Source organism: Danio rerio, chromosome 17 (assembly GCF_049306965.1).
Source record: "Danio rerio strain Tuebingen ecotype United States chromosome 17, GRCz12tu, whole genome shotgun sequence".
Taxonomy (NCBI): Eukaryota; Metazoa; Chordata; class Actinopteri; order Cypriniformes; family Danionidae; genus Danio; species Danio rerio.
Window position 1 is genome coordinate 13,217,501 of NC_133192.1, and position 25,648 is coordinate 13,243,148.

The following is a 25,648-nucleotide window of genomic DNA, read 5'->3' on the forward strand; positions in this document are numbered from 1 at the left end:
ATAACTTTTATTTATTATACAATTCAGTATTGTTGCACAATTTATTGCTTTCATTGTCTAATTATTATTATTTTTTTGCTAGATAATGTAATGTAACTAAACTGAACTTGACTGAACTAGCCTAGCTTAGCGTTACATAGCATAACACAGTTTTTAATTATTATCTATTATACAATACAGTATTGTTTTACAATATATTGCATTCATTGTCTAAATGAATGAATTTAGCCACAGGGAGAGCTGGTGAACCCAGTTGCCAAAGCACAAGGTTTAGTTAAAAAAAGCAGCCAGGCAGAAACATAGGAAGTCTACAAGCTAAGCAGTTAACAAATATAAAGTTTTCCATAGAGCAAAGGGTACTTTAGCCACAAACACAATGGATGAAAGGTAATGACCAGAAGACTTACGGCAACAGCAAGACCACATCAAACTCAAAAACAATAAATAGGGTAGTCTAACAAGACACAGCTAAACAGACTTAACACAAATGAACCCCAAACAGAAACACTGGGGAAAACAGCAACATGTGGAGAAAACAAACAATAGCTCAGAATATGACAAAAACGTAATGCAATGTAACGTAACACAATGTAACGCAATGTAATGCAACGCATTCCAACATAACACAATTTAACAATGCAATGAAATTTTATGTAACACAACGTAACGCAATGTAACATAACACAATGTAACAAAACATAACGCAATGTAACATAATGCAATGTAATGTACCACAAAGCAACGTAACACAATGTAACGCAACACAACATAATGCAACACAAAGTAACGAAACAAAACGTAACACATTGTAACAAGGCAACACAATGTAATGTTACACAATGTAATGTACCACAAAGCAACGTAGCACAATTTAATGTAACACAAAATAATGCAACACAAAGTAACGTAACAAAACGTAACGTAACAAAACGTAACGTAACACAACGTAACGTAGCAAAACGTAACGTAACACAACGTAACGTAGCAAAACGTAACGTAACACAACATAACAACGTAATAACATAACGCAATGTAACAAAACCGTAAAGAAATATAACGTAATGTAATGCAACATAATGCAACGTGACACAAAGTAACAAATGTAACAAAATGCAAAGCAATGTAACACAATGTAACACAACATAATGTAATGTAACGCAACCCAATGCAAAGTAACACAATGTAACATAACACAAAACAATGTAACACAATGTAACGCAACATAATGTAATGTATCGCAACGTAATGCAATGTAACACAAAGTAACAAAATATAACAACACAAAGCAATGTAACAATATAACGCAACAAAATGCAAAGTAATGCAATGAAATGTAATGCAATGTAACGTAACGCAACGCAATGCAACACAACGTAACACAAATGAACACAATGTATTATAAAAAAGTGCAACATAACAATGTAACACAACGTAATGTAACGTAACACAATGTAACGCAATGCAATGCAACACATTGTAACAACAAAACACAATGCAATGTAACAGCGTAAAGCAATGTAACAACACAACAAAACAAAAACGTAACGTAATGTAACGCAACAACGTAATGCAATGTACTGCAATGCAACGCAACGTAACGTAACGCAACTTAAAATAACATAACGCAATGTAACTAACATATGTAAGCAATGTAACACAACGCAACACAATGTGTAAGTATGTAAGAGTTTATTTGCAAAAACCAATAACTCTATTTCAACATATGGAAATTTGTGGAACTCGACTGCCAAATAAATTTTACCAATGTTGGTTATCTGTTTTTGCAAATGAACTTTTCACATCTATATTTTTTTCTTTACTTGTAATTCTAAACTTTAAAAAAAAAATATATATATATAAATTGTGTGAGAGGTTAAGATCTGAGTTATGAGAGAGTAAAGAGAAAAGTCAGTTTTGCCAAATGTAGAAAAAAAGTTAGACATTTGATACCTAAACTTAAAATTCTGAACAACAAATCAAAACTCCAAGATACAAACTCAAAGTAAAAATAACTTTTTTTTTTTTTTTTTTTCAGGTGTATGTTTTTTTTTATAAAAACCATATACACTCAGTCCTGGATGCTGATTAGTCAGCAGTGTTCCAGTCATGCCAACATAAAGCTTCAGCCATTTGCCTCAAGTTTATGGTACAGCAAACACAAATCAAGCATGAACTTACGTGACTGGTGTTCAGCAATAGAGTACAGCTCCTCCTGGTCACTTTCAGACTGGCTGAGCTGTGGAAACACACAGACTGAGTGAAACAACATCGAAGCCCTGTGGCAAAACACCAGCTGAGATGGTCTCCAATGTAAAACATGCTTTGAAATACCAGTTTGAAAATGATCCTCGCGACCAGGCGAACAGAGTCGGTGGGGATCCTCGGCTGGAGGTGCTTCAGGCATTTACATTCCCTCTTATGATCGGGCCACGCTTGCTTCTGAAAGGTGAAATAAAGCACAGAATAAAGAAAGACTTCACCAACAAATAGGAAGAAGAGCTCAGATCTTGTGAAAGGAGGTTACTGCGTGTGGTCTCCCTTTAGAGGGAATTATGATGACAAGCTGGTCGACAATTAAAGTAAGACAAAGACAAACTCGACAACCACGAGTGTCTGGAGAAAAGCGGGCTGGTTTGACATTGACAGCGTTGAGATTTCAATGATTTTAGATTAAAGACACTGGATGTTCTTGAAGAGGAAAGATTTCATTTCATGATTTATTCTTCATGCAAGCCAGCACGGTTGTCTTTTGACTGTTTAAAGCACTGCTTACAAAGACTTTTAGCTCAAATTATTAATTTGCTGCTTATTTATAGTTTATATACAAAAGTTAGACATTTGATACCTAAACTTAAAAATCTGAAAAACAAATCAAAACTTCAAGATACAAACTCTTAATGTAAAAATAACATAAACATTGTTTATAAAAATAACAAATCAAAACTCCAAGTATTAAACTATTAATGTGAAAATATATATATATATATTTTTTTTACAGGTATATGTTTTCATAAAAAACATATAAACTCAGTCCTGGATGCTGATTGGTCAGTAGTGTTCCAGTCATGCCAACATAAAGACTTTTAGCTCAATAAATTATTAATTTGCTGCTTATAGTTAGCAGTAGTTAGTAGACTGGTTTATAGTTCTGCATCGGCGTGACCCACGGTGCATACAATGCGCATAGTTGTGCATTTATACTTCTGCGCACTGTGTGTTGCTCTGCAATAACACTTCAGAAACGCTAGCTGGCAATAGATGTTTGTGTTCCTCTGTGTCGAGTTTCTTCACTGGTGTTTTGTTTTTTTCTGAACGCTAATGTACAAGAGGCTCAAACTCACACATTTCGAGGTGGGAATCGGCGGACGTGCAAGAGATTTAATCATAAGGTAAACACAAAACAACAGTCTCCATCCGGAGCTCCTTCACTGGACTCCACACTTGTGGCCCATTTCCACTGAGCGGTACAGTACGGTACAGGTCTGTACAGGTCACCTTTATCAAGCTTGCGTTTCCACTGCCAGAAAAGTACCCTTTTGGTGGGCATGGTGTACGACAGAAAGTTTCAGACAATGTCATTTTTACTCGAGGAAATGTCACAGTAAAGCCAAAAGGTGATGTAAACATTGATGTTTGTTCATGTTTAAGGTTGCAGAAGCATCATTTGCTGCTGTTTTTTCTGGCTTCTCTTGTTTTTTCATGCTTCACTCTCACGTTTGTCTTTTTCTGAAAGAAACAGATATCAGAGCTCTTCAGTGATCGCAAGCACATTATTAATATGAGCTCAAAAAGTTTGTCATTTAAAATATAGATGTGCGGCGAGCTCTCTGGAGAAAGTGAAACCGCTTGCGCTTTAGACGGGCTCGTAAAACAACAACAAGACACAGCAAATTTTGTTCTTCTTGGCTTTGCTGCTGTTCATCAAGATGGCAAGGTTTGTTTGAGCTCGGGTCGTCCATGGCTTGTTATTATATGCATACTGTATATTATTACGGTGTAATGCCTGTGTTTTTAAAAATGGTGCTTCCTTTGTTTTTATTTTTCTGCTTCTGCAAGTGATGTATCTCTGTAAACTAATAGCGTTCAGCTGTGCATCTAGCTCCGCCTTATGGTACCCTTTGGGCCTGTTGGTAGCCTTCAGAAAGTGGTAAGGTACGGTTCGCTTTGACAGTGAAAACGGCCATAAAAGCGTAACCTACCATACCACTCAGTGGAAACGGGCCATTGTAAACACTCGCTCACCTCTGCCCACACTTGTCAGAGCTACCAAACCGACCAATCACAGAGCTTGCGCTACGCGTCAATGTGACGTGTAGTTACATTTTTTGAGAGGTGCGCGTCAGCATCGCCGACGGCCACGGAGAGGGCTATGCGACTACGCGTAGGCTGCGCCGTTAGCATATGCGGCACTTGATGGAAAAGTACAAATCAGCCTTTAGGGATGTAAACCAGTGGTTCACAAAGTGGGGGTCACAAAACAGTGAGAGGGGGTCACGTGATGATTTCCAAAAGTCAAATCAATTGTTAAATTGTTAGAATTACTATATTTTAATCAACAAAAGATGCTTCCTTGTCCTCATTTGTAAGTCGCTTTGGATAAAAGTGCCTGCTAAATGACTAAATGTAAATGTAAGATAAAAATTGTAGTTATTAGTTACATAAAAAAGCAACATGCAAGCAAAGATTAAAAGAAAAGAAAAGAAAAGACAAGACAAGACAAGACAAGACAAGACAAGACAAGAAAAGAAATAAAAGAAAAGAAAAGAAAAGAAAAGAAAAGAAAAGAAAAGAAAAGAAAAGAAAAGAAAAGAAAAGAAAAGAAAATGTGTTCTATAATAGATAGAAATCATTTCATTTGCATTGGTCAAGAAATAGGTGGAATTACAATAGAATTCTTGTAATTTAGTTAAAAGTCTACCATTTGAATAAAATCTAATTTCACTTATTCAATTTAATTCAGTTGTGTATTGTACAATGAAGTTCTAGTAAACTGAAACTGTCCAGTTTTTAGAGTTGAAGTTGAATTCAGTTCAGTTCAGTATAGTTTAAATTTCACTGCTGAAAGTCCACTTATAAAATAAACAAATAAAAGTAAAAAATCAAATCAAATCAATTAAAAACATGTCATGTCATTTCATTTTAATTCGCTTATCTGGGGCCGGGTCATGGGGGCAGCAGTCTTAGGAAAGAACTCCAGACTTCCCAGACTTAAAATAATTGGTGGAATTAAAATAAAATTCTATTACTTAAATTATAAATCTACTCTTTAAATGAAATATAGTCTAATTTTACCGATAAAATAAACAAAAAGTTAAATTAATTTAAAATCAAATAAAACTCTATTGTGTTAATTGTTTTATTAATTATATTATTATAAACTTGTTTGTAAAGCTCTCTGATTTGGCCATGTGTTAAGAGCTCTTACCTGACACTGAACGCTGCAGTAGCGCGCCGTCTTACACTGAGAACATCTCGATAGACTTTCACCCCTGTTAAGAATAAATAAGACAGAATTAACATGAGTTTCAGTGCTTTGGTGTATTACTATAGAGAAACTACATTCTCAGGCTGAAGAGGAGAAAGTCTGCTTTGATTTACAAGGCTTATGATGAAGCATTCCTGCCCCGACTAAACATCCCATGCTTTAAACTACATGTCTAATGACCCCCTTTGCTTGAGACCTGAAGCTGTAACTTTAAAGTGAGGAATGTGGTTTACATGCCGAGATCAGCTGCACAGAACACAAGTTATCTCTACAAATGACAGGTTATCTCTAAAGATGTGTTTAAATGGGCCCATGTTGGGTTTAAACATGAATAGGAGTCCAACAAATTACATGCATGGTTGTTTCAGTGGTTTCTGATTTATCTGTAAAGTTTGCAAGACCAGTTTTGCCATGTTTTGCTATTCTGTAATTGCTTGCTTAGTTTTGGAGGTCTGCTACAAAAGTCTTACATGAATTCAAATGTCAAAAATACACTTTAGTATACTTATAATCTACACCGCAGCATTTCCTCTCGGTGTCTGAAATGGTTTATTTAAAGGGCCATAAAAACCCCTCTACAATGTACACTGTAAAACCCAACAGTCAACTTTATCAAATGAAATGAGTGTAGTTAACTCTAAATTTGCTGAAAGGTAATTCTACTCATTTGAAAAGAGTTTTGAACTCAGTGTTGAAGGTGAGTTAATTAAGTACCTAATTACTTCACAGTTAAGTTCACAGTACTCAAATAGATTCATTTTTTTTTTAACTCAAATGGTTTGTAGCAATCAGTTTCCTCAAAAGGTTTGAGTTGCCTCAACTTATTGGGTTTTATAGTACACGGTTGGTTTGAGTTCTTTTCATTTATTGTGTTATGCTGTGCTCAGATTGCTTGGTTTATTCAAAAGAATTAAGTTCACAGAACTCATTAGGATTAGTTTTTGAACTTAAATGGTTTGTTGCAATCGGTTTCCTCAAATAGTTTAAGTTACCTTAACTCAAATAATTCTCTGACATTTTTCAAAAAATGCTCCAACATGGGCGTGGAGCGCTGCGAGCAGAGGGAGGAGTAAGCGTGGTCAGCAGAACAGGGGAAAAAGACGGGAGCAACTGTTGTTAATTGGCTCACAAAATGAGAGAAAAACCATGAGACCCATCATTTTATGGTTTACAAAGTTAAAATGCAAACAAATAAATTATTTAAATTTTAATTTCATATACATATAATCAAAATTTGTTTTATCATCATAAAGATAATTATGTTAATATAAACACTATGAATGAGAAGGCTTTATCTACTCCTGAATGCAGACACAGTGGATAGAGGTGCAGCATGTCTCTTGCCCTGTCTGATCAAACCATTAACTCTGCCGGTAATCTGGAGATTTTAAACATGGGCGAACACAGCAGCAAGGATATAAGTGATGTGTCTAATTGGTAATGAACTCAAATGACAAACTCCACCATTCTCCAATTCTTATACAGGTCACCTTATATATACACTTTAAGCTTATTGGCATTGCTTCCGGGGTGCGCAGTCAGCAGCCACATTTTAATAAAACTATAGCCTTCATACTGAAACTACATACTGAATCTTTTTTAGGGATATTAACAATAGTGTTCAGTCATAATCATCGATGCCGATTTTATCGCCCAGCCCTACATTAAAAGTTATGTCATTTATGTTAAAAAAATAACATTCATGGTGATCAGCCACTTTTGACGCACATAAACAACCATGAAAGTCCTCGTGCTGCAGGAATTAGGAAGTTTGCTGAAGGTGCAGCTGTCGTGCAGTGAGGGGTTTGCGTTTTCAATAAACTACTACAGTTTGCGTTCATTAAACAGCAAGAATGATTAATAAATCTATATAAAACAGTCCCTAAAAAGTCACATCTCATCTTCAGTTTCGGCTTCAGGCACGCTTGCACTCACACTATAAAGCTTACCGCGCCAAAACCTAAGTGAACCGTGCTCTGGCACACCCCAACCGTGCCTGAGCCCAATTCAGCGCACTCACACTTCTCAAACGATCCGGGAAACAGGTCTGGGCACAGTTTGGATAGCATAGTATGAGTATTATTAATCATGATTTAATATTAACACATGTTTTGGATCCGCAAAGGCATATATCACTGCGCTCATTAAATAATGAACAAAAACTTGCCCCATCGACCTAAGACCAGCTTTTACTAGGTCAATTAATGGTCCCATTAAGTGCATTCAAATGTGCATTTTGTTTATTAGATGTTTGACGTTATCTCAACTGAGGGTGCTTTCACACCTATGGATTAATTATTTAGTTCCAAAACAGGGATTAAAATGGTTACAGTGTTGCTCCTTGTTCTTATTGCGGTTTGCTTTCATACGGCAAACTTTCTAAATGGACCAAAAGAGCTAAAACAAGTCAGGTAGGAGTAAACTCTTCTCACATTTTTCAGAGTTTCAGGGTTTATTTTGCAGAGTTTCACTCAGCTGTCATGCGTCCTTATTTTAATTTATGACGATGAGACATATAAGACATTATAAGCAAAAAGCTGCACTTTATTTTGAATTGTGACACCCACAGACATCATCGCCAAATCAAAATCAGACGCAAGACTTTCTTATACATAGCAGTATTAAATGCTCTACATTATAGAGAGAAATAACAGTTGAACCAAGACTGCTGTTCGGTCAATTTTCCTAATAGATAAACAGCTCTCGTTAATATTTCAGCATGCTTTCACTTTCGTATTTTACATAAAACGCATTTGCCGGTAGGAATGACATCCCGCCCTACTCATAATTCCCTCTTTATAGAGGCGTATATATGCCTATTACATTTCCATAATACACTGTGATATAGCCTGGTTCGGATCGTATTGCTTTCTCACTACAATCGATCCGCTACAGAGTAGATATGGGACGATGACTATTTTCAAGGTATACTGCAGTTTGGAAAAGGCAAGGTTTTAAAACCGCCAATTTCGTTTGCTATACTATAAGGTGTGTGTAAGATTTTTTTTTTTTTATGTTTTTTGTTGTTTTTAGGACAACAGTATTTCCAGCAGAAAAGATCTCTAAAGATTCTGTAATAAATTGTACAGAAATCTGTGTTATTAAAACAAATGAAAACAACAGAATTATCCGCTTGTTAAGTGGTGACGTATGCAATACTGTTTCCGGGTCCAAGCCGCCATTCATTTGAGTGGAGAAATCATTCGTTTATGATCACGTTTTATTCCTATCACACATTAAAGTTAATTTTATATATAATCCTAGTGTACACTACAATCTGTGGGCTTGCTGCATAACAAATACCAAAAAATTAACAATTTATAAAAAAATAATCACTTTTTGGCCATCGGATATTAGGCATGGACATATATATTGCGATCGTGATTTTCGAAAGTATTTAATCGCTTTGTAAATGTTTATTATTACCATTTCATGAGTCTCCCCATTCAGTTGAAAAGAGCGCTTGGACCCGGAAGCTGCTTCGCGTGACGTCACACTTAACAAGCGGATTGATTCAGTGATTTATTTGAATTATTTATTCTGACATCCCAGCAGGCACACAACGTCATAAGACGTTAATATTAGGTTGGATGTAAGTCGTGACGTCAGGTGACCAAAATTTAATGTCTAGCCAGCGTCTAAGGACAACATTAATTTGACGTCCAATAACGACATTGATTTTAAGTTGTGTTAGAAAGTGACCAAAATCCCACTTCTGACAGACATCATAGTGGTAACGTCCACACATCGTCAAGCTGTAACCTCCTTAGACGTTAATATTTGGTTGATTTTAGGTTGGGTTGTTCTGACATCAACCCGATTATCAATTCCAAACAAAATGCAACATCCCCAATTGGGGTACAACGTCAATCTGACACCATGTTGATGTCTTGTGCCGGCTGGGATGTTTACGGTTACAAAATATTTTAAATGTTTCTCAAAATAAAATATATTGTGTTCAAAGGGGGAAATAAGTTTGTTTTTTACTCAGAAATTTTTTACAAGATTATATTTTACAGCAGTAATCACAATACCGTGAAACAGTTATATTTTTATCCAAGGTTTTATCCAAGAATCTTAAACCGGCTCATGTCTACTCCAGAGTTTGTTCCAATCGAGCCGAGACGACCTCGTACAGGCAATCTCGGACAGATTGTTTTGGTGCGGATCCGAGCGCGATTGCTGGATTTAAATATGCCAAACGAACCGAGCTAACTGGGGAAGCGCACCACGTTCTGAAACAAAAGTCTAGGTGTGAAAGCACCCTTAAACATAAAGAGAAAACAGGACATAGAGTAGCTCCTCCCCTTAAAAAACCAACAACAAAAAAACAGCCAATAGCCACAGTGCAAGTGGTTGAGCTCAAGTGCATCAAATGAAAACCAAACGAGAAGGGGGCGGGGCATGTCAGATACTAGAGAGCATTTCATTGGTCAAGATTTAATGAGAAACTTAAGTATGAGGTGACGTAAAAAAAATCGTTGATCCATTTAGGTGGAAGAGACCAACTGCAGGCTCTGGATGTTTATATCAGGTTTGTATCTTCTAAACATGAATTCATTCACTGTTTTGGAGCACACTAGCTTATAGATATCCTTAAATCTAACATACTCATACAAAAATCTAAAACTTTATTTTAATTTCACAGGACCTTTAACACACCTCCTTTTCAGAACATCACACACATGAGCACGTGCACAAATACATTTGCTATTTATACAATGTGGTGTAAAATATGAAAATAATACAGTCTGAAACTAGCTAAATACACTTGCATCAAGCATGGTGCCACATAGTGCTAGGTGTAGGATAAGGTCCTTAATATTTTTTCCTATTATAGATGCCAATAGCTATTGGTTTCCAACATTCATACAATAAAGTTTGGAACTTCTTTAAGAGTAATAAAATGGTGAGTACATTTAGTTTATTGGCGGACTGTCCCTTTAAATGTGCAAAAGTGATTTAATGCAGCTTTTAATTAGTGAGAGATTTTCCTGAGTAAGTACAGTTGGCTTAACAAAGAAAGAACTAATAGCTAAACAGGTGATGAAATAATGAGCAATACTACAGCTTCGTTTGAACTGGGAATTGAAGAAGTGTATCCAACTTGGATCCACAGACCCTTATAAAAATGCTGATGGTTCAGAAGATAGGAGTCATTGGTCATAATGGAATATACAGAGTTCGGCACCGTCCAAAACCAAAGCAGAGGCCGTAAGTCATCATGCAACTCAAGAGCAGAACAGCTGTAAAACCTGCATTCATTACTGCACACAGGATATGAGAGGTGATGTAAAATTAACAGACAGAAATCATCAGCACATAATAAAATAAAATAAAACATTCTTTTACATTTAAAATAAATAAATAAATACAATATAACAAAACCCAAAATAAATAAATAAATAATAAGGATAAAAAAATAAAAAATTTAATTAAATGAGCTATGAGCTGAATTTGGGATAAGTTAAAGTTAAATAAAGTTAAATAAAGAAAAGTAATAAAATTATAAATAAAAAAAGAACATAAGATACCAAATATTTTTAAAGAAAAAAATTTATAATTTCTTTACATTTTAAAATAAATAAATAGATAAATAAATAAATACTATACAATGCACAAAAACTAAAATAAACAAATAAATATTAAAGTAAAATAAAATAAATATAAAATAAATTTTAAATAAAATAAAAAGTAAATCTATATAAATCTACATTAAAATGAATCATAAAGCTACATTTAAATACTAATAGTTATTTATTAAAGTAAGTATTAAAGTATCTTAAAAAAATTATATTAAAGAAACAAAAATACATTTTTACATTTTAAAGGCAACCTAAAATAAATAAATAATATGAAGAAATAAAATAAAATATAACAAAATGAGCTATGAGCTGAATTTGGGATGAGTTAAGTAAAAGTTAAATAAAGTAAAGTAATAAATAATATAAAATTCAATAAAATTAATAAAAAAAATTAAAAATATAAAATAACATACATAAATAATTTTAAATAAATAAATAAATACAATAAAAAATTAAATAATTATGGAGAAATAAAATAAACAATAAAATACAATGAGCTAAACTGAAAGCACCTCTGAAATTGGGATAAGTTAAATAAAGTTAAATAAAGTAATGAATGAAATAAAATAAAAATATAATAAAATAAAAAAAACATAACAAACATAAATAAGTTTAAAGAAAAAAATAAGAAATGTTTTCATTTATAAAAAATAACTAAATAAATACTATGTAATAAAATAAAACCTGAAATGAATACATAAATAATTAAATATTAAGGAGAAATAAAATAAAATAAAATAAAATAAACTGAATGCATTTCTGAATTTGGAATAAGGTAAAGTAAAATAAATAAATAGAAAATATATTTTAAATAGAATAAAAAGTAAATCTACATTTTAAATTAAGTTAAAATACTGATAAAAACAAATAATAAAGAAAAATAAAATAAAAAAATTATAGTAATTTATAACACAATAAAATATTTTAATAAAATAAAATAAAATAAAATAAAATAGAATAAAATAAAATAAAACAAGAATACTAATCTAATTGTGGAACTATTTCTAGATTTGGGAACATTATATGAGTTTTTAATGAGCAGACCCAAATCTCCTAAAAGCCTCTGATTCCTCTGAGTATTGATTCTGAGATACAGGCAGTAAGTGTTTCCCTGCTGATAAGAACTGGCCAGAAAAGCAGTATTTCCACACAGAACTCTTATTACACAAAAATGCTGCAGCGCAGAGACTGATCTACACATTCATAAAAGTCATGATTAATATCTATGCAAATTTGCCAAGGTTTGGGAATTTAATAATAGCCATATGTGTGTACTGAACAAGGCGGTGTGAAAGAGCCAGGCCTTTAATAAGGATACAAAATGTCAAGATAATATGATTATCATCTCGCCACAAAGAATTATGTCCTCATTTTTCCAGACGATGAATAAAACTCTTTTCCTGCTAATAATACTCACACATTTGATACCGTTTTATCTCTAGCACAAACGCTGAGGTTTTAATGAAGCATTTTATCAAAGATGTGATTTAAATTGACGCCCAAGTTATTTAATTATGACACATCATTTGGTTTAACCGCTTCACTTTTCAACAGACTAATTGTAGTGATTGTTCAAAGCAAAACAATATTAGGTCATATATTTTGGGATTGCTCAAAAAAGCTGTACAGAGCTGTAATAATTTGCATATCTTTGTACAGCATTAGATAAAGGCAAAACTGTCAAAAATATTTTAAAATTGGTATGAAACAAAAGTTTTGTGAAGTATTTCTAAGTCAAATGGCTTCTAAAACAAGAACAGATTGTAATATTTTGTCCATACACTGCAAAATAATTTATGACAAAAAGTATTGAAAGACAAAAAGACATGCTGCCTTAACTTATTTTAAAAAGTTAATCAGGTTTCAACTCATCTGATAAAGTTTAACTAAATCAAACTGACAAATAATTTAAAGAAGTTGAGATTTACATTTTATGGAATTCATTGAATCTTGGAGGTTTGCTATTGGTTGATATCCTGAGAGTGATAGGTTTCCCACATACAAACCACTAAACGCATCATCAGTCGAGAAATGTTGTTGATAACTGTGGTTATGTCAATCCAGGTTCATTGGAGATTTCTAATTGTTTGAGAACTGAGAGATGTGTAGGTCTACATCTTTTTGATATCAACTGATTATAATGAATGAATGAATGAATAAATGAATGAATGAATGAATGAATGAATGAACAAATGGTTGAATTTTTAAATGAATGAATTAATCATTTTTTGAACTTTTGAATGAATTTTTGAATAAATGATTGAATGAATGATTTATTTAATAATTGAATAAATGCATGAATGAATTTTTGAATAAATGATTAAATGAATGATGCGTTGAATAAATGAATGAATGCATGAATGAACAATTGATTGAATGAATGAATTGTTGAACTTTTAAATGAATGAATGAATTGTTGAATTGCCGAATGAATGAATGAATTGCTGAATAAATGAATTGCTAAATGAATGAATTAATTTTTAAATAAATGACTTAACTGTTGAATTTTTGAATTGTTGAATTTTTGAATGAATAAATCAATGAATTAATAATTTTTGAATAAATAAATGAATGAATTGTTCAATGCATGAATGAATAAATTATTGAATGAATGAAATGTTGAATAAATGGTTGAATTTTTAAATAAATGATTGAATAAATGAATTGTTGAATGCATGAATGAATTGTTGAATGCATAAATGAATGAATGAATAAATGAATGGACAAATTTTTAAATAAATGATTGAATGAATGAATGGTTGAATGCATGAATGAATGGAGTTTTTGAATAAATGACTGAATAAATGAATTGTTAAATTAATGGATTAATTTTTAAATAAATGATTGAATGAATGAATCAACGAATGGAGTTTTTGCATAAATGAATGAATGAACTGTTGAATGAATGAATGAATGAATGAATGAATGAATTATTGAGTGAATGAACAAATAAACTAACTGTCAATTTTTTGAATAAATTGTTGAACTTTTGAATAAATAGATTATTGAATTAATGAGTTTTTGAATAAATGACTGAATTAATTATTTTTTTAATAAATGACTGAATTAATTTTTTAATAAATGAATGAATGAATTGTTAAATGCATGAATGAATTGTTGAATGAATGAATCAATGAATGAATGAATGAACTGTTAAATGAATGGATGATTTTTAAAATAAATGACTGAATGAATGAATGAATTGTTAAATAAATGGATGAATTTTTAAATAAATGACTGAATGAATGAATGAATGAATGAATGAATGAATGAATGAATGAATTAATGAATGAATGAATGCAAGAATCAATGAATGAATGGAGTTTTTTTGCATAAATGACTGAACGAATTGTTGAATGAATGGATAATAAATGACTGAATTATTGAATGAATTAATTGTTGAGTGAATGAATAAATAAACAAATTGTTGAATTTTTGAATGAATTGTTGGATGTTTGAATGAAAGAACGTCAGACAAAACTACATGGCTGCAAATTTTTCAGAGCTGCAATGAAGTCACAGAGAAACACTGCACTCCAGTGGCCAGACGCCCCAACACTGCTCTCGTTCAGAGCTCAGAATCACAGTTACATTTTATTTTTCAATAATGACACACAAATATCCTGAAGCGGATCTCTTTACATAAAAACCAGCATAGGAGCAGAATTACAGTCTCCGCAGGCAGTCAAAAAATCCGATTATCCCAGCGGGTAATGCCTAATCGGATTCCTGCATGCAGCCGAACACAAGACAGGGTTTCTTCATTTCAAAAATTGACAATAATTCCTCATAAACATGGCTCTCTAACACAATCAGCAAATCATATAACAAGGATCGGTTCTCATTTCCCATGTCCACACGCTGAACTATCCTGGAATGACCCCATGCCTGTTACCCTCACACCGACCGAGATGCTATAATTAGGCAGAAAGACGAGCGTCCAGACCAGAACCAACATAACAGGACGAAAAGAAAGAGACAACCACAGAACAGAAGAGATATATGGACACACACACACACACACACAGACTCTCACTGGCCAATTAGAGAGTTTACCCTCAAAAAGAGAGAAACGCTGCTTATGGTCCATCAAAGCCTGTCAGAAAACACCTCTATAAATGCCACTTTCTTCACCAGTCCATTAATTAGGAGGAAAATAATGAGAGGATGATGGTCATAAAGCGTGTAGATGAAAGTAGATTAGCCTCATAAAGGGATCAAAAACATCCATTTGTAATGATTTAGAAGCGTGAGCGATGAAGAAGGGCCTATAAAAGCAACTAGAATATGTCTCTTTAAACAAATCACTTTAAACAAATGATTTTAAGCTTATTTAAACAAATTATAATAGGTTTCATTGTACATTTAAAATATTATCTAAAGCAGTGTTTCTCAACTGGTGGGTCGTGACCCAAAAACAGGATAACAAGGATACAAGGCTAAGGTCTAACACGGAGAAACAAGACAAGGAAACGCATTGTAATGTCACACTAGGGTAAACAAGACTCGGCAAACTGGATGGGTTCATGAGTGGCTTATGAGTGGTGTGATATCAGTCTCTGACAAGGTGCAGCTGGTGAGTGCAATCAGGCTAGATGTGTGAGCAGGTGTGAGTGTCTGGGAGAAGTGCATGTATGAAAATGTAGTCCTGTGAAAAGCGGAAGTGTAGTCCTGGTGTTAGTGTGAGAACCAGCGATCTCTGGAGAGTGATCGCTGGTTGTGTGACAACGACAAAAAAGATTTAAAGCCTCAGTGTCATATGTAGTGAGGTGCTCTCATAAGAGAGCATGAAACCTCCTAAATTAAAACAACATTTAGAAACCAGAAAATATGTTTTATTAATAGTTTATTATTAACAGTTTTTACTTTGTAATATTTCTATAATTTGATCCATTTGTTAAATGACAGCAGTAAAAAAAAGTTTATTTGTAAGTCTTGGTGATGTTCTTATGATTTATCTGTCACTACTTGTGTATGGTAACAAATAAATACAAAATTGTATTATAGTTCCTAAAAACTTGGGCCGCAGCTTGATGACTATGTAAAAATGTGGGTCCCATGGCCAAACCAGTTGAGAACCTCTGATCTAAAGCTTTAAATATTTTGCCAAAATTACATGTGTAAAGCGCATGCAGTATATTTCCACAACGATCAAAATCTGCATACTAGCACTATAAACTAAAAGTCAAGCTACTAAAAAGAGTGATATGCTGACACAGCTTTAAGGAGTCCCTATTATACTTTAAAAAGGGTCATATGTTAGCTTTAAAGGTTCAGGACACCCTGGAGAACTTTTTTTTTATATTAACAGATTTGTGTGTGTTGAGCATCAGTTCAGAGGAGCTCTATCTTTATGCTGATGATGCCGCAATTTTAGTATCTCATCATGACAAAAGGGCCCTGGAAGAAATTATGAGTTCACAGTTAAAAAGTGTTTACAACTGGTTTTTAGACAACAAACTTTCTTTACACATGGGTAAAACAGAGGCTATTTTATTTGCTTCAAGAGTGAAATTAAAAAAAGATGATAATTTGGTAGTTAAGATTAATGATTGGAAAATTCAGTCAAAAAATGTGATAAACTATTTGGGTTGCTTAATAGATAATAAATTATCAGGAGATGCTATGGCAAAAAAGTTATTACGAAGATTTGTGGAAAAATTAGGTTTTTAGCAAGGCAATCTGATCTTTTGGATGTTCATTCTTTACAATTGTTGGCAGGAGCTTTAATTCAACCCCATTTTGATTATGCTACGTCATTTTGGTACAGTAGCTGCTCACAAAATTTGAAGGAGAAATTGCAAAAGGCACAAAATAAATTAGTACGAATAATTTTAAAAATGCATCCTAGAGCACTTTTGCACAAAGAGTCTTTTAATAAAATAGGTATGTTAACTGTTAGTAATAGAGTGTGTTTTTTAAAACTGGGAATGGTACGTAAAATGTTTAATAATGTGGTTCCTAGCTATTTGATGAACTATTTTCAAATGGTGAGGCAACAGCATTCATACAGTACTAGGAGTTGGGATTTTAATATTTGTTTATTTAAGTTTAGAAGTTTAGTGGGGAAAAATATGTTTTTATATACAAGTGCAATCATGTGGAACAAACTACCAAAATCAATCAAGGAAATAAAAGATTTAAGGTTGTTCAAAAAAGCTATTAAAAGATGGTTGTTTGATGAGGATAATTAGTTTTGCATGGTGGACGAGGATCTTTTAAATTATATGTTACTTGAGTGTGAATAGGTTGGCGGCTGGAGGGACATTGTGCTGGATAGGTTGGCTGTTCGTACCGCTGTGGCGACTGTTTGTTTTATTCTTCATTAGTATTTTGAAGCCATACATTGTTTTTATTTAACAGAGGACCACAATGGAAATAAGCCCAGGGCTTTATTGTGTTTTTATCCTCGACAGTTTTTTTTAACAAAGTGTATGGAATACTTTTTGTACAGTTTGTCTAAAATCTGTCAAATAAAATTCAATTCAATTCAATTCAAAAGATGATGTTAGCACCTGTCAGCTTTAATTGTGGGGAAAACTGGATCATTTTGAGCTTTAGTCAGCTAATTTCAGCTTCGGGTTTAAAATGATTTTTGGGGCGGGATCAAAATCGGCGACGTAGCGCAGTACTGCAAGTGCAATGATGACACGTCAGTTTCTCATTATTATTCATAGCGGAGTTTTCTTATCCTATGAGAAGAGCCGGCTGCTTAATTATTCATGAGAGCAGGTGCTTTCCGAAGGCAGACCTGCCAGTTTTAAGCAAGCTGTGAGTGAGACACAGACCAACGGCACGCATAGCCGTTCATGAAGGCTCGTATGTGTTTGTTTCCATGATCCACGGGGTTTGTTGCATGTTTTTTCTCCGCGATCCTGTGAGGGCCGATCATACAGCAAAGCTGTGTGTGTGCTGCAAGCATTTTTTTGTCGGGAGAGCAGTGCGAGAATTGAAGAATGGCGGACGTTGACTTTTATCAGGAGTTCGTTCACATTCAGACACATGGCCGTGCTGCTGTGTTTGCCTAAATTCTCTATATTACGAGCAGGGCTCATAGTTAAAATAGACAGGTCAGGAGACCTGCTGCACTGAGTCTGCATTCAAGATCTATAATTTGCACACGGGGATCGAGGAAGAATCCTCATTTATAGTGTTTACATGAACACACTTATCTTTATAATGATATAAATTGTGGTTATGTGTATATGAAATTACGAATAACAAATGTAAGGGCATTAAATTACTGTTTATTTCTTTGCATTTTAACTTTGTGAACTATAAACCATATGCCTCTCCTCTCAGTTTGTGAGCTAACTGTCAACAACAGTTATTCGCTCCCCTGCTGGCCACGCCCACTACTGCCTGATGCTCGCGGAGCTCCACGCCCATTAATCATGCATCTTTTGAAAAAATTCTGAAGTAGACTTTAACCGAAAGTGGGGGGTGTCATGGCCCTTTAAGGGTCTCCAACAGGCTGATACGCATGCAAGGCCAAAAAACACTTTAATTTTCTTATAATATGCATTTACTTTTACCTAGTTTACCCTGCAACTTCCATTTAAATCTTTCAGTGATTAATTTGTTCCCAAACCCCTCGAGAAGGGTCTGGCTGCAGAGTTGAACTTGCATCTTCGGGCTTGCACGCTCATGCACCAACGCTTCCTATGCAAATGACGTCATTTACAATCGACACCTGCACCTGTCACGTCACTTGAAATCAACACAACCAAAAGTAAGTTTCCAGTTCGTTTGCGTTGCCAGTGACGACATTGTCGAATAATTCTAAGTAGCCTATTTACGTTGTACAACATTTCCATCAGTGTTACTACACAATGTAACTACAGAAGAGTCAAGCTTTTAATAGGAAAATTATTTAAACTCTTTGCTCATTTGAGCGAGATGCTAGCAATCTAATCTGATTCAAGGACTTATGCTAAGCTAAGCTAAGCTAAAAGTGCTACCAATAGAGATCTGGTCTCAGCATACAGTAGAATGAATTCAAAAATGGAAAGTTGTATAATGAGCCTATTTTTAACAAAAGTGTAGTGTTCCTTTAATCAATTATCACAATATACTGTTGCAGGCCTAGAAGAAATACAAAATTCTTCCCCCAAAAAAGCTTGTTATCCTGAAACCAGCTTTACATTAGCAAAAGTCTACGGTTAGAAGCTTCCAACAAACCAAATCAAAGCTGTCACCGCAAAATAAGAAGGAAAGTGGGGGAAAGGGAGCCAATAGCCACTAATCCTGGAAATGAGAAACCTGCTCAGGCACAACCAGCCACAAACAGGCTGAATAATTATCAGTTCCTCAGAGCTACTGGTGCTACGGCTTACAGGAGGAATTAATTACTCAAGCACTGAAGCAGATCCACACACACATTCACAAGCTAACTGTACAGCTGTGTAAGATCAGATCAAGGCTCTAAAACAATACTTCATCCTCGGAAATACAAGACAGGAAAGGATTTTGTCGGCGAGTTACCTTGCCTTTTAATTTGATATGGCATTTGATGAGGCATATTCACATATTCATAGCACTAACATGAGACTGTGACCTTTACAGGCAGAAAATCATTAGTATCACCATCATAGTGTATAATCCTATTTGTCACAACTCACGAGGAGCGCTGTGAATTATTCCTTCATTTGTTGTAACCACTGATTAAAAAGTAAATAAATCTCGTAGGCTTCATGACTTCCCGAGTAAAAGGAGGATTTCATTCCTGCACAGAGATTAGAAAATAACTGAGGTGTTATTGAGAGTTCTGTTGTAATTAGTCAAGGAGGGAAAAAAGGAGGAAAAATGAGGGAAAAAAAGAGGGAAAAATGATGCTATGAATATATATATATATAAATATAAATTGTATATATAAATATATATCAAACAAGAGCAGCATTTACAGCCAGCACACTCAAAATCCCTCAAGTTACGAGGGTAAGGATAAATACAGGTTTTATTTTTCCTGTTGACTTTCAATCAAGCGGAGGACGAGCACAAACAGAAGTGCACTGCAGCGAGAGGACAAAACGCAGGACAACGCAAACATCAGGCTCAAGGTCGCAGGTTTGCTCTCATCGAGGGTCTCATGATGGATGTTTTGGCGAATGCATTTGCTCACGATACAATGACTAGTCTTGTTGCGATGGCACTTAGTGCATTGCGCTGAATTGAGTTCAAAGGGGGAGTGGAAAGTAATCCAACACGTCACTCAGCACAAAAAAGCAGATCGATGGCATTATTCTGATCTGCTTCACAGAGCGCAGGAGGAGAGGATGATCTCGGGTGCTTCTGAATGTGTGTAAAATGATTGGCTAAAGTATGTGGCAAAGATAGATAGACAGATACTATAATGACAATAATAATCATACTCATCATCATCATAATAATAGTACTAATACATACATATATTCTGTAATTATGTATTTATTCATTCACATAACTGTTTATTTTAAGGTTATTTGTCATACATCATACTTTCATTCTTTAAAAAAACAAGCTTTCTGGAGAAAACTAAAACAGCATATATTTTTAATATCAAAACATTCTGCATCTAATAGGAATGAAAATAATAATAAAAATTATAATAATAATAGTTATAGTAATAATGCATTCTATATGTATTCATTCACATTATTTATAGTTGTATTTACTAAATGTTAGCTTGACTTTTTGTTTGCTTGTTTGTTTGTTTGTGTATTTTTTAATTTATGTGTGTATTTATTATCATAAACTTTTATGTTTGCTTTGTAATCTATTCATTCATTCTTTAATTCCAAAAACTATGTATTAAATTGCTTTCGAGAGAAAAAAAATCTATCTATCTAGCAATTCTTGAGTTTCCAATTGGATTTATATATATATATATATATATATATATATATATATATATATATATATATATATATATATATATATATATATATATATTAGGGATGGGAAGATTAACCGATATGTATCGATACGCGGTCATGCGCGTGCACGATGCGAGTGCATCGGTTGAGCAGCAGAGGATGAATGAAATTTTGGAAGCAAATCGAGATGCATCGGTTTTTGCGAGATGCATCGATTTTTCCGAGATACAGCTTATATTTTTAATATAGAATGTATTTTTTATTTATTAACAAGTGTTGTCAACCTGTTTTTGGCGCATAATTTAATCGACCTACATAAAGTAAGCCTTAGCAACGGATTTGCGGATGTGTACACTTACACTACAACTTAGTGTATCAGGTGTGCGGATGAAGCTAGTGGAGCACCCTCAGAAAGCGCGAGAAGCAAAACAAACATTTTATTCCCCACTGAGTTTTAAATCTAAAGTATGGCAAGCAACATTATGGATTTAAGGATGGACGACATGACAGGACAGATGCAATTTGCAAAATGTGCCGCGCATCTGTAAAATACGCGGGCAGTATGACTAATCTGAAATCTCACTTGAAGCGGCGCAACGGTGTTGTTGTGGAAGCATCTTCCAGTGTTGCTGCATCCCCGGCTTTCGCACTGCTTCAACCAGCTCTAAAACTGGTGAGAAAAGCATTGCAAGTTTTTTTTTTCCGTGCGCAACAGTTTTGTGCGCTCTACGCCAATAACGAATGCTATTGCATTGTTCATCTGCAAAGATATTCAGCCTAGTGTCACGGAGAACGAAGGTTTTAAACACCTCCTCCTGTTAATTTTTATTTAATTATAATAATAATAATAATAATAATATTAATAATAATAATGATAAAAATAATGGGTGTCACGGTGGCACAGTGGGTAGTTTGACCACCTCACAGCAAGAAGATTGCTGGTTTGTTATATTTTTATTAGCCTGTTGTTTACAGTGATAGTGATGTTTCAAAGCAGCATAACACTGCTAGTTCACCACCTTAAGTTTTGAATATTCAGTGGCAAAATATCTTTGTAAAACTTGTTTTCATAGTTGAAAAGTTAAATCACAATTCTTGTTGTGCAATGGTAAACCTTTATGTTGAAAGAGTGCAAATATATGTATTTTTAATATTTTTTGCACTTATACATTTTGTTTATCTTGAAAAAACTTAAATAATATGTGCTATAGGTTCTAAAATGGCCCTCTACTGTAAACTGACACTCTGGCTCTGAGAGAAGAGCCAGTTTGTAAAAAAAGTCTTGGTTTTGCTTGGTTTATAAATAATCAAACTCATTCAATGGCACAGCATCCTCTTTCACATCATCTCATAAACTTGATCTAATTAGTTAGTGCTGCATTATCGCATCGTATCGTGATATGGATGTGAATCGTATTGTGTTGCATCGCAATGTCACAAATGTATCGCTAATATATCGGATCGTATTCTTTGTATCGAGATGCGTATCGGATCGGCATTATAGCTTAGATGCCCAACCCTAATATATATATATATATATATATATATATATATATATATATATATATATATATATATATATATATATATATATATATATATATATACATATATATATAAACAGTGCTCTTCATATACGAGTACACCCCATTTTGAAAATAAATATTTTTATCCATTTCTCAGTGAATATACGTAATATATTTTAGTGCATTTAAACAAAAAGATATATTTATTAAATAATATTTTAGTCACTAAAAATATTTAGAAATTGAAAAATAATACAAATAAATTCAAGCTAACAATTGAAAAAAATAAAAAAATAAAAACTAAAACCTACAAAATTTATAAATTTTTTGGCTTCTCTTGATTTTTCTCTTTTTTAAATTTGTATTTATTATTTTTCTATAACATGTCAATTTTTGTGTACTAGTTTATGGACCGTTATCATAAGTTATTCTGTTTGACAAGCTCTGGATTTGTTTTTGTACAGACTAATCTAATGTACATGCACAAATATAATATTGTATAGCTTCCCATTAAAAGTATTTAAAAGACAGATTTGTGAAGGGTGTACTTATATATGCTGAGCACTGTACATAGTCTCTATACCAGGGGTGGGCAAACTCGGTCCTAAAGGGCCGGAGTCCTGCACAGTTTAGCTCCAACTGTAATCAAACACATCTGCTTATGGATTTCTAGTGATCTTGAAGACACTGATTAGCTTGTTCAGGCGTGTTTGATTAGTGTTGGATCTAAACTGTGAGGGACACCGGCCCAACAGGAGCGAGTTTGCCAACCCCTGCTCTATAGACAGACAGGCAGATAGATGATAGATGGATAGATACTAAATCTAGGATGGATGAATGGATGTAGACCACATTGTATTTCTTAAAAGCCAAAAAAAAGAGATTTTACCAATGTAAATGAGTTAACTAGGCTCAGCAAAAGAAGAAAAAGAAATCAACACTGCAAGCTGAAGTTTCAGAGAATTAAAGCGGCATCAGCAAGCTGCTCTTTAAACTCTGATGTTTGGCTTTCATGTCACGCTTCGTGTTTACAGCCCCATAATCAATCTTACATTCAGACTGAAGCAGCGACTCGCGTGTTTCACGGCTGGCTTTTTCATCACATCTATGGCTAATGCATCGATAAATTATATATTCATCAGTTTATAGAAACAATCTGCATCTGAGGAAATGCTGCGTATGCACAAAACCTGAGATTGTTTAACTTATAATAATCCATAATAAACAGATGTTTCACCACAAAAATGCACAGAAGAAATGAGTGAAGTTAATCAGCGAGAAGCGCATGCTGGATCACAGAAAGCGTCGTTCCAGAAGAACAGATGGCGGATTTAAAGCACACTCACAGAAGGATGCATCAAAGCAACTGCTGACCAGTGACCTGCACAGCAAAAATGGCCCACTTCTGCTTTTACGGTCACATTTTCAGTCACATCTGAAATGGAAGCAACTATTTTGATGGCCACGTATTAGAAGGGCATCAAAGAGCACAGGAAGGTGCGATAAGACTCAATCATTTCACTGATAAGACACGGGGAGCCTTTGGATGAAAAAAATGGCTGTATGATTTAAAGCGGTAGGCCGTAAATCTACATTTCCTCAGCATTTCCTCACACTCAAGTGCTTCTAAATTTGCATGAATTCCTTTCTTCTGTTCCAAAACAAGATATTCTGAAGAATGTTGGAGAAAAGCAGCTGTTGACATCCAAAGTAGGAACAAGAAATATGGAAGCTAATGATTTTTTTTCAACATTTTTCAGCATAGCTTCCTTTGTGTTCAACAGAAGAAAGAAACTAAAGTATCTTTTTGAAGAGGTAATTTAGCAACAAATGAAAATTCACCCTCATACCATCTAAATTATACACTTTTTTTTCTTCATTAGACCATTTTATATTTTTAAAAATATTAATCACTATTTAGTGGTTACCTCAAACAAAATGCCATAAAATTCCCTGCAGTTGAATATTAATGGAATTCAGGGCCCTATCATACACCCAGCGCAATAAGGCGCAAGACTGTTTGGCGGGATTTGCAGCTATTCCCAGACTAGTGCAACCCTATTTTTCATGTTTTGCATCACGTTGTTTAATTACAAATCCATTTGCGATACTTTGTGGACTCAAGGGTGTGCTGGACTAAAAACGAGGTGTGCTAAGGAGCAATGTTGGCGTGTTGCTATTGGAACTGAATAGACTGCGCCGTAGAGTACGTTAGTTATGCACCTACGCAGTCCAAATTTGCTTACAAACTAGATGAACAGCAATAAGCAATACGCAAATTTCTTTACATATGAAAAAAAGGATTAAAATGTTACAAAATAATTATTTTCTACAAAAATATTCATGACAATTTGCAATTGTATAATGTTATTATTATTAGCAGTATTATGTAAATATATGCATATTTATAATTGTTTTAAGAAAAATAAGTTTAGATTTTGGAGATGTATGAGTCACCATATATGGGGCATAAGAAAATAACATGTGCTTGGATATAGCTCAGTTTTTTTTTTTACCAAACTTTGTTATTATAGTTCGTTAACTCATTTGCTGCAAATTAGAAATAATTTAGAAATAGTTTTGAAACAAATCATTGCGCTTAACAAATGAAATGAATTATGTAGGCTAATGAAGGTCTTCAGTGGAGTGCATACAACACCGTTTGCTTATCCACAAAAATAAAGGAGTGGAGTAAAGGTAAAGAGACTGAATAGAAGAGGCTCATTCTTTATTCTCATGCTGCAGATGCTCTGTTTATATGTTTTCTCGCTAGTGAAGCCTTCAGTTTTTACACTTACAAAGTTTGCCTTGTAAATAGCAAATGCACCATGGCATGACGCAACAGACTCTTGAATTGAATGGGAGATGAATCTCAGAATGTTTTAATGCACATTATGCTCAAAACACACCCAAAACTCAAAAACAGATCATGCGCCGTGTCACAAACCATATACCATGTTTTCCCATTGTTAAAATAGCAAAAGTGAATTCTGATATGCCCTTAATGCTTAATGCTTTTGCACCTTGCGCTTTAGACTTTGCGCCTAGATCCTTACAATACAGTTCTTAGCCTAACCTAATCCAGGTTAGTTTCCCAGAATTTGCCAGAGTTAGAACTACCGTAAGCTTGATTTAACAAACAAGACTTACCAATATAAGCCTGGCTTGACTGTAATCTTGTTTTGGAACAAGAGGAGG

General features: G+C 34.0%; 1 protein-coding gene across 3 annotated transcripts in view; it reads right to left on the minus strand.

Annotated features, from left to right (window-relative positions):
• Positions 1 to 25,648, minus strand: part of smyd3 (SET and MYND domain containing 3) — a 332,576-nt gene that overhangs the window by 290,706 nt on the left and 16,222 nt on the right. For all 3 annotated transcript variants that reach the window (NM_001423732.1, XM_073927420.1, XM_073927421.1), the window contains exons 2-4: positions 5,426 to 5,489; positions 2,332 to 2,439; positions 2,179 to 2,236 (exon numbers count right to left, since the gene is read on the minus strand). In NM_001423732.1, coding sequence (NP_001410661.1) covers positions 2,179 to 2,236; positions 2,332 to 2,439; positions 5,426 to 5,489 — 230 coding nt within the window. The remainder of the gene's footprint in view (positions 1 to 2,178; positions 2,237 to 2,331; positions 2,440 to 5,425; positions 5,490 to 25,648) is intronic.